General features: G+C 37.6%; 1 protein-coding gene across 5 annotated transcripts in view; it reads left to right on the top strand.

Moving 5' to 3' along the window:
• Window positions 1–10,583, top strand: part of FSD1L (fibronectin type III and SPRY domain containing 1 like) — an 84,160-nt gene that overhangs the window by 34,310 nt on the left and 39,267 nt on the right. For all 5 annotated transcript variants that reach the window (XM_058672984.1, XM_058672986.1, XM_058672988.1 and 2 more), the window contains 3 exons: window positions 378–499; window positions 5,999–6,208; window positions 7,284–7,382. In XM_058672984.1, the coding sequence (XP_058528967.1) occupies window positions 378–499; window positions 5,999–6,208; window positions 7,284–7,382 (431 nt within the window). The remainder of the gene's footprint in view (window positions 1–377; window positions 500–5,998; window positions 6,209–7,283; window positions 7,383–10,583) is intronic.

Genomic DNA, 10,583 nt, shown 5'->3' with positions numbered 1-10,583 from the left:
TAGGGGAGGGAAGTGTTTCAGCCAGGGGTCTGTGCAGTTCATTATTTGGCATAGGAAAAGGAGTGAGGTTGGCATCAGGAAGTCAGACTGAGTGTATGGAGGGTCAGGTGGATGGTAGATCTTTTCAGGATGGTTTCTGTTCGATATCCATCTCATTTGATGTTTGTGTATAGATGTAATTTAAGAAAATTTTCCAAAGTTACTAAAAGCTATAATTGGTTTTCAAAGAATTTGTAAAGCACATTTCTGTTAGACTTTTTACCTTTGATATAGTCTCTGAAATTAGTGAAGTGAAATAATCCTTTCACTTTATACTTTAAATGTGACTTGATGTTCCCATCTTTTATTGTAAATAATAATGTTTGTGTTTACCGTAGAGTCACAATGGCTTCAGCCTTTCGCCTTTCTTTGAAACCAAAGGTCAGTGACAACATGACTCACCTAATGGTGGATTTCTCTCAGGAAAGACAGATACTGCAAACGTTGAAGTTTTTGCCAGGTAAATGCTTGTAGTACCTGTAAGATTTTTTGTCATTTTTATCCCTGTGAGATTTTTCCATAATGAACATTGATGTGTAAATATGAAAGAAATACAGTAAGACTTTTTCTTCAGTTAAAGAACAGATTTGCTAGTTTTTGTTTTTAGAGTATTATTTTACTGGTAGAAAGTCCATTTTAAGAATGCCATTAAGCAATACCTTTTATTGCTAGTTTGGCAGAGAGTAGCAGCATAGCATGTTAACAGTGAGTTTTTAGCCTGGATTTCTTAATTTATGCCTTGTCATTTACCTCTGAATAATTTAGACTGAATTCTTTAATTTGCCTCATTATCTGCATTTTTCAACTGCTTGTTATTCTTGAAGTGTCTTTATGAGGATTAAGTGAATAATTGTACATGATACACAGTTGAGATTTAGTGAATGTTAGCTGCTATCAGTACTATTACTGTGATGGTTCTTGGCTCAGTTAGAAGTTTATTTCAAATAATGATATGCTAATTTTGGTTTATTAAAGTGTTAATATGAGGGTGCTCCCTAGATAAAGCAATTTGAAATTGAATCTCAAATTATAGCTCTTCTAAGTGAAAAAGCAAGTTAATGACTTTTTGTTTAGCAGTATTTTTTTGAAGCATTAGCTGATATTGTTAATTTGATTGAAACTGTCTGGACATAGTGATTTGAGGGATCTTGAAAGCTCTTCAAAGTGAGGTGTTTGCTTACAAGGACCTTTTTTTTTTTTTAAGGCTGGCTATTTTTGAATAGGGAATGCTGATTACCTGAAACCATTCCTTTCTTCTCTGAATGTAGTTGTCTATCTGTAGCTCAGGGGATTGGGTCTAGGACCATTCAAGCATATCAGAATCTGCAGATTTTGTAGTCTCAGATAAAGACATGTAACCTATGCATACCCTCTCATCCGCTTTTCTTTTAAAACAGTTTTTTTTTAAAGATTTGCTTTATTTTTTATTGGAAAGTCAGATATACAGAGAAAAGGAGACACACAGAGAGATATCTTCTGTTTGCTGATTCACTCCCCAAGCGGCCTCAACAGCTGGCAGTAAGCCAGTACAAAGCCAGGGGCCTCCTCTGTGTATCCCACGTGCATGAGGGCCCCAAGGCTCTGAGCCGTCTTCCACTGCTCTCCCAGGCCACAAGCAGGGGGCTGGATGGGAAGTGGGGCCACTGGGACAGAAACTGGCGCCCATGTGGGATCCCGGCACATGCAAGGCGAGGACTTTAGCCACCAGGCTACCGTGCCAGGTCCGTTAACATTTCTTTTAAAGATTTGTTTGTTTTGAAAGGCAGAGGAACACACACGGAGAGATGGACATCCCCAGATATCCACAGTGGTCACTGTTGGGTCGGGGCTGAAGCCGGAAACCAACAGCTTCATCCAGGTCTCCCACATGGTTCGTAAGGGCTCAAACAGTTGGGCCATAATCTGCCACTTTTCCTAGGCCATTAGCAGCGAGCTGCATTAGAAGTGAGGTAGCTGGGACATATATTTCTGAGTGTTCATACAGGAAGCCAAAATTATAGATAGTGACTTTACCAATTCTGCTGTAAAACCGGTCCCACTCTTGTCTACTTTTAAATCACTAGCAGATTACTTACAATACCTAATGCAGTGTGAACACTGTGTGAATAGTTGTTTTGTTTTGTTTGGTGATCGCTTCAGTCCCTGGATGTGGAAGCTGTGGATATGGAATGCTGACCGTGAGGAACTTTAAAATATGATCGAAAGGACAAAGTTAGTTGTCATAAAACTATGATACAATATAGTAAGGACAGAGTAAATGAAGTTTTAACTTATATGCTATGATTAGAAATTCTAGAGGAGTTTGTAGAGGGAAAAGAGAAGGAGCTGTGGTTGTAAAGGAAAAAAATGTGCTGCTCAGTAAGCACTTGAATGAACTTTGGCTTTTTTTGAATAACACGTGCTCCCCTCCTTCAAATGATGTAATGGCAGCAACACTGTAATGTCAAAACACTGTTAAGTCAAAAATGCAGTCAGGACGCTAAACCCACTGCTGCTGTTGCTCAGGATCTTAACAGAATAGCATGCTTGGGAAAAGATGGAAATTCAAAATTTGAACTATCATTTGCAGTTAGCACAGACGGCTTTTGTATCATCAGAGTGGGAAAAAATCCTGACTTGAACTGTCTAAAGTTGGGTACTTTCTATATTTAATTTTCATGTACAGAACTCTACTTAAGAGTGAAACAAATGAAAGGGAAAATTTTGCAGGTTTATTTAGCATACTGAGAATTCGTTTTAGGGATGCATAGTTTTGGGCCCAGGCTTGTGATACAGCAGGTTAGGCTGCTGCATGTGATGCTGCCATTCAGCTTCCTGCTGCTGTGCTTGAGGCGGCAGTGCATGGTGGCTGAAGTACCCAAGCCTCTGCCGTTCACGTGGGAGACCAGGATGACCTCAAAGAAGCACCTGTGTCCTGGCTTCTGATTGGCTCAGCTGTGGCTATTGCAGCCATTTGGGGAGTGAACAAGTGGATGGGAGATCTTTCTCTTTGTCTCTTTTTCTCTGTATAAATCTGATCTGGCTTTCCAATGAAAATAAGTAAGTCTTTAAAAAAAAGATTCAATTTTTGTCATTTAGAATAGGTTGTTTCATTTCACAGTAGTTAGCATCTGCTATTACTCTTCTGTCACTGGTTACTAGTTTTATTCTATGGTTGTCTGAGAGTAAACAGTGGATGATTTCTATAATTTTTAATTTAAGATATATTTTGTGGTTCAGAATATATCCAGTCTTGGTAAGCATTCCGTAAATGCTTCAGGAGAATGTGTATTCCTTTTATTATTGGTTGAAACAGTCTACAAATGTCCATAATATGAGAATACTTAAAAACGCTTGTGGAGATTATAAGTAAAAAATAATGCATATTTTTCATAAACTTTTTTGAAACCCCTCTCCAATGCTGTTGATTAATGTGGTACTTGAGTCCTTCTATGTCCATGTGTTGTTCTGCCTGCTGAATCTGTCCATTTCTGACTTCTGATGTTATAAAGTTTGCAGCTATAATAGTAGAATCAGTTTGTACCTCTTCTATTTGGGTGCTCTGCTACATATATGAAAGGATTTAGGATTGTGATGTCTTCCGTGGAAAATTAATCATTTTATCATTATTATATGCTTCTCTTTAACCTTCCTAACTTTTGGACTGTAGTCTCTGAAGCTAAACTAGCTAGTCCCATTTTGTTTTTTATTAATTTAATATTGTTTGTATTTTTCCTTGCATTTATTTGAACCACTGGGTGTCTTTATTAAAAAAATGAATTTCCAGGGCTGATATGGAGACTCAACAGGCTAATCCACTACCCAGAAGCACCGACATCCCATAAAGATACCAGATTGTGTTCCAACTGCTCCATTTTAGATCCAGCTCCTTGCTTTACAACCTTGGAAAGCAGAAGAGAATGGCCCAAAGCCTTGGGACCCTGCAGCCGTATTGCAGACCTGAAAGAAGCCCCTGGCTCCTGGCTTAGGATTGGCTCAGCTCTGATGCTGTGGCCATTTGGGGAGTGAACCAGTGGGTGGGAGATCTCTATCTGTCTGTCCTTCTCTCTGTGAATCTGCTTTTCAAATAAAAATGTATCTTTTTTTAAAGATTTAAAAACTTACTGTTTGACACACAACATTTAGTTGACTCCCTTACTTATGTATTTGGTACACAGAAAGACAGACAAAGCAAGCTCTCATATACTGTTTTCCAAATGCCCATAACTGCCTGGCTCAGGACCGAAGCCAGGAGCCTTGAGTGCAATCCAGGTCTTCCGTTGAGTGGCCAGAATCCATTCACTTAACCATCATTCCTGCCTAGTGTGTGTTTGCAGGAAGCCAGCACCTGAGCTGAGGGTTGAACTCAGGTAGTCTGGTGTAGGGCTTAAGTATCTTAGCCACCATCTAAACTGCTGTGTGCCTACTCTTGCTTGGCTCTTTTTGTGATCCACTCTGGCAGTCTTTGTTCTCTGGTTGTTGCGTTTAGATAATTCATGTTCTTCACAATATGCTTACTTCTAGGAGGAGTATAGGTTCTGATCCTACATATGTCTTTATTTTGAGTTGATTGTTGTGTATGTGTAAGATAGATTCACTGTCAGCCTTTTGTACGTGAATATCCAGTTTTTTTTTTCAACAAAATTTATGGAAGACATTATACATTTTCTCACCTACATTCAGTGCCCCCTGTCATTCACATTTGACGAATGAGTGACACGTTATTGTCAGGATTTTTATTAGTGTTTACCCTTTGTGTTATATAGTAAGTACTCTGTGTTTTAACAAATATATGTGATTTATTTCAGAATATTTCCCTGTCCTAGAATTCTGTCCTTTACCTGTTATTCATCTCTCATATTCTGCAACTTTTTGTGATCACTTAGTTAAGGATTTTTAAAAAGTTATTCTTTGGCATTTTCTACATAAGTAACATACTGAATAGGAATCATGAGAGGGAATGTGCTTGATTTATCTCTAATATTTGGAGGTGGTGTGTCTTTCTCTTTTTTACTAATAAGTACAGTGGTATAGGTGTACAATAGTATAGGTGTTTTTGAAGACAATATCAGTTTCCCTCAATTTCTGGTTTTCTGAGGGTTCTTGTCATGAACAGTTATTGTATTTTGTCAAATGTTTTCCATCTATATTGATTTAATTCCTTAATATTTCTTCTTTGACATAATAGATTACATTGACTTTAGAAGTTGAACTAGTCTTAAATTCCAGGAATAAAAATTTCTTTTGATTCTCTGGTCAGAAGTAATAGATCACTAGTGATTCTTCTTAGCATGTTTGAATTTGCTTTATACCAACAGGACTTTTAAAGCTTTGAATAAATTTATGAAAAAAAATCTGAAGGTCTTTTTTTTTGTTTAGTAACAACAAATGCTTTCTAAATAGTTGCTTCACATTTATTGAGTATTCTTTTCTCTTGATACACTTCCAGTTATTTTAAAAGTTGGATAAAGGAGAGGGCCTTGCCATGATGGCTCAGTTGGCTAATCTCCCCGCCACAAGCACCGACATCCTATGTTGGTGACAGTTAATATACTGGTTGTTCCACTTGCAATTCAACTCCCTGCTCATGGCCTTGAAAAATAGCAGAGGATGAAAAAAAAAAAAGAATCTTCCCCAAACACAAAAAATAAATAAATAAATAAAATAGCAGAGGATGACCCATGGCCTTGGGATGCTGCACCTGCATGGGAGACCTGAAAGAAGCGCTTGGCCCCTGGCTGTGGATCAGCTCACCTCTGGCTGTTGTGGCCAGGTGAGGATGAAACAGCAGATGGAAGATCTTTCTTTCTGTGACTTTCCCTCTCTCCGTAAATCTACCTTTCCTGTTAAAATAAAAATATTTTGAAAGTTGGACAAATAGACATGTCTTAATGTCAGACATGAATATTTTATTAGTGCTATGATAAATAAGGAGTGATGTGTGGGTTTTTTTGTTTTGTTTTTTTTTTCTTTTCTGCAGTCCCCAAAGCTCCAGAGATTGATCCGGTAGAGTGTTTGGTGGCTGACAACTCTGTCACGGTAGCTTGGAGAATGCCAGAAGAAGATAATAAGATTGACCACTTCATGTTGGAATATAGGAAAACTAATTTTGATGGACTTCCACGTGTAAAGGATGAACGTTGCTGGGAGCTTGTTGATAATGTTAAGGGTACTGAGTACACATTGTCAGGTAGGACTACATTTCAGGAAACTCATCTCAGATAGTAGGTGTAATTGTGGAAAATATTTGAGTTACTTAAAGGATAAAGTTACTAAATTTTCTTTAACTTTTGAAGCATTCACTGTGAAAGTCAGTTTCTTAAATAATCCTTGACATTTGCACCCTGATGTGACATGGTATATAAAGCAAATTTAAAACAAAGTTACATTTGATTTTTGCCTTGGTTTTCTGACTCAATAAAAAAAAAATCTGTCAGTGTTTTAGATGTACTTAATGCCATGATCTTTATTGGTAACGTGCATACATTGTTTTCACTGTTTCAGGATGATCTTCATGCTAGCATCTGAAATAGAGCTGCGACTTGGTCTTAGGTCTTGGTCTTTTGAAAGCCTTTAAAAAGATGATTTGATACATAAAAGGCTTTGTATATTTGAGATGGCTAAATGGTGTCAGAGTTCAGTGCATTCTATGCATGATTGGTAGCATTAGAAACTGCTATTGTACACTTAATATTTTTCAGGAGGTGGACTCTCATGTATTATGAATAGTACATCTCATTTAATTTTTACCACATTTGTAAGGTTGATTTTGTAATTTGCATTTGACAGATAAACCAAGACACAATCTATTGAAGGTTCCATAGCTAAGAATTTTACACTGAGTTTTAAATTTGTACCTAATTTCAAAGTTTACATTATTAATTTATGCTTTGCTTCCCCTTCAGATGTATTTTTCACATAATATGCAATGCTTCATAAATACAAACATAAGATATATGCTTTGCAAAATGAAATATTATATATTATGGCATTTCTGGCAGAAATATTTTTAATGAAGTCTAGAAGGGTACATTTTTAAGTTTCCAAAAAGTTGATAAGCTAGGTAACTTATTTCTTTTGAAGCACATATTACATAAATTGTTGTTATTCTTATTTCGTGCAGTACTCTTTAAATATGAATTGCAACTCTTGCTGAATAAGGTTACTTCCAAGGAGGAAAAGTATCTATTTGAAGAGTCATAGTTATTTTGGGGGGCATAGAATCCATCATTCTTCATGCCTAAAAATTATTTTCACTTTTTCAGGCTTAAAATTTGATTCAAGATATATGAATTTCAGAGTGCGAGCTTGTAATAAGGCTGTGGCTGGAGAGTTTTCTGACCCAGTGACTCTGGAAACTAAAGGTGAGACTTGTAGCTGATTGCCTGAGTATCTGAGGCTATTCGCAGCTGGGCGCAGGACAGGACGCATCTCATGCATGGGTGAATTCTCTTCCCACCTCTGGCTTTTGCAATAGAAATAGGTGTGAGACTGGAGAAATAGGGCTGTGATGGGAATGTCTCATTGGTTTTCCTGTGGGATTATATCCGTGAGTATCAGGTAATGATGATGGTATTATATTTTCTAGTAAGTGCTAAGTTTATAAATTTTAGTACAGTATAAATATATAGTCATTGGGGTTTATTTAGAATTTGTTCAGAAAATGGATTATAGATAACGAGACGGTCCCTATTCAGTTTAGTTTTGGTCCCTTCTGTTTTCCTTATATTTTATTGTAGTTCATTGTTAAATAGCTTACTAGGATTAACTTTTTTCGTCTTTAACATCATCTTGAGAGATAAATAGACTATTACTGATACTCATTTTGCAGATGAGGAAAGTAAACTGTAAATCTGACAGATGATTGCCCATGTTTCTTACATACAGCTTGGAAAGATATCAATAAGAATTTGTTACCAAATTCTGTACCAGCACTTGTTGCAGGTCTGGAACCTAAGTTGTTCTTGTCTCTAACAGTAATGTTCATTTAATTGCAATGATTTAGAATAGTTTTTTTGAGTACAGGGAATAATTAAAAGAGGTTTTGTAACCGTCTTTTAGTTTGAAATATGTTGGAGGTATTCCCAGTTGTAATTGGTGCTGATTGGATTTGTTTCTGCAGTCAGATGCTGCACATTGTTACAGGTACTTGGTGTTTGGAATGTTTCACTGACACCTACTTCATGTAGTTTTTGAATTGTTTTGCTTTCCATAAAATTGATGTATTTTGGAGGATGATATAAAAATAGCATATAATAGGGCCCAACATGGTGGCCTAGCAGCTAAGGTCCTTGCCTTGAATGTTCTGGGATCCCCTCTGGGAGCTGGTTCAGGCCACACTGCTTCCCCTCCAGCTCCCTGCCTGTGGCTTGGGGAGCATTGGAGGACAGCCCCAAAGCCTTGGGACCATGCACCTGTGTTGGAGACCCAGAAGAGGCCTCTGGCTCCTGGCTTCAGATCGGCTGAGCTCCAGCCGTTGTGGCCACTTGGGGAGTGAATCAGCAGATGGGAGATCTTCCTCTCTGTCTCTCCTCTTCTCTGTATATCTGACTTTGCAATAAAAATAAATAAATCTTAAAAAATAGTATATAATAATAAAATAAAATCTTAGGCCCATAAGTTATAGAAGAGACAAACTCAAAAATGTATCAGAGTCTAAGGAAAAAAAATCTAAGTAATTTGTGTTAGCAAATGGTTTTATTTGAGAATTATGGAAAATAACCAAGATATTTAATTACTTTGAATGACTTCTTTTTTTTTTAATCTATTTTATTGTATTGTTGTTGACAATATTTTGAATGACTTCTAACGAAACTTATGTTTCTACAATTTCTAGAGGTTTCCATTTCAAAACATAGTTGACATTATGTTGTATATGACATTTTTTCAATTTGTTATTATTTTTTTAATTTCACTTTATGACGCAGTTTCATAGGCGCTGGGATTCCCCCGGCCCGTCCAAAAAGCGCTCCGCCCCATGGTGGATTCCTCCACATTGTTGCAATAGTACATTTCATATCCAGTCATGATTCCTTTATTGTGAGCATGTACCATTCATAGAGTCCAGCATCTAATTGTCCAGATAAACCCAACGGTTTCCTCGGGTGACCATCCCTGGTGTGAAAGTAGAGCTGGCAGAATATCATCCTGTCCAATGAAAAGCCACAACATAATATCAACAACAGTTTACAGCATCATGGAGTTAATTGATATGGTATTGAGTGACCAATATGTTAGAAAATGCAAGTTCTTAACCACATCCTGTGACTACTTCATTGACATTTCAATTTTAGTTTATACACAACCAGCTGTTATATACCTTAAAGTGGCTATAGGGTACTCTTTAGCTGTCTAGTGTCTATTTTCATTTTTATATTTAGTAGCTTATAGTATTGAAGAACGATTTTTACTGAACTTGGTGAATTTTAGGCTAGGATATGACTTTTTAAAAAAGATTTATTTATTTTGATTGGAAAGGCAGTTATACAGAGAGGAGAAGAGACAGAAAGGAAGATCTTCTGTCCGCTGGTTCACTCCCCAAGCAGCTGCAATGGCTGGAGCTGAGCCCATCCAAAGCCAGGAGCCAGGAGCCCCCTCTGGGTCTCCCACATGGATACAGGGTCCCAAGGCTTTGGGCCGTCCTTAACTGCTTTCCCAGGCTACAAGCAGGGAGCTGGATAGGAAGTGGGCCACCATGATAGAACCGGTCTCTATATGGAATTCCAGCGCATTCAAGATGAGGATTTTAGCTGCTGTGCTATTGTGCCGGGCCCTGAAATGACTTTTTGACATTTTAAAAAGTTATAATTAGATGCCAATAATTTTTCTGTATAACCTGAGCTATTTTTAGGCCTTATATAATAGTTGCGTCACTGTAATTATCCCCCCTCAGGCACATACTATATTCTTTTGCAATGTTTTATTTATTCTATTTTGTCATCTTTTGTAGTCAATGGAAAAACCTGGACCCAAATGTTACATGATGTTGGTATGCAAATCATGTTTGTTTAAGAAAATGGACAGATGGCTAGTGTTTCCCTGGAGGTGGTTCACTGTTCTGGAGCATGGTCTGGATCTTAATTTTTTTTTTAAGATTTATCTGTTTTATTGGAAAGGTAGATTTTAAAGAGACTCCTTTTCATCTGCTGGCTCACTCCCCCAAATAACTGCAGTGGCTGGAGCTGAGGCAGTCTAAAGCCAGGATCCTCCTCTGGGTCTGCCATGTGGATGCATTTCCCCAGGAGTTGGGCCATCCTCCGCTGCTTTCCCAGACCATAGACAGGGAACTGGATCAGAAAGTGGAGCAACTGGGACATGAACCAGAACCCATATGAAATGCTGGTGGCATGTTGAACTGCCACACCAGCACCCCCAGTTCTGTATTTTAAAACGGATTTCCAGTTGGAAATGTTGGGCCTTGCTGTTCCAGAGATGCTACAGCAAGACACACATATCCTATTCTGCACTGAGACTGGCTGGCATTTTATGTATATATCTATATCTATATAATAATTATTATTTATTGTTGTTGTTATTTTCCATAATGCAGTTTTGTAGGCTTTCAT

Source organism: Ochotona princeps, chromosome 14 (assembly GCF_030435755.1).
Source record: "Ochotona princeps isolate mOchPri1 chromosome 14, mOchPri1.hap1, whole genome shotgun sequence".
NCBI classification, from domain to species: Eukaryota; Metazoa; Chordata; class Mammalia; order Lagomorpha; family Ochotonidae; genus Ochotona; species Ochotona princeps.
This window is presented reverse-complemented; position numbering and strand designations above follow the sequence as displayed.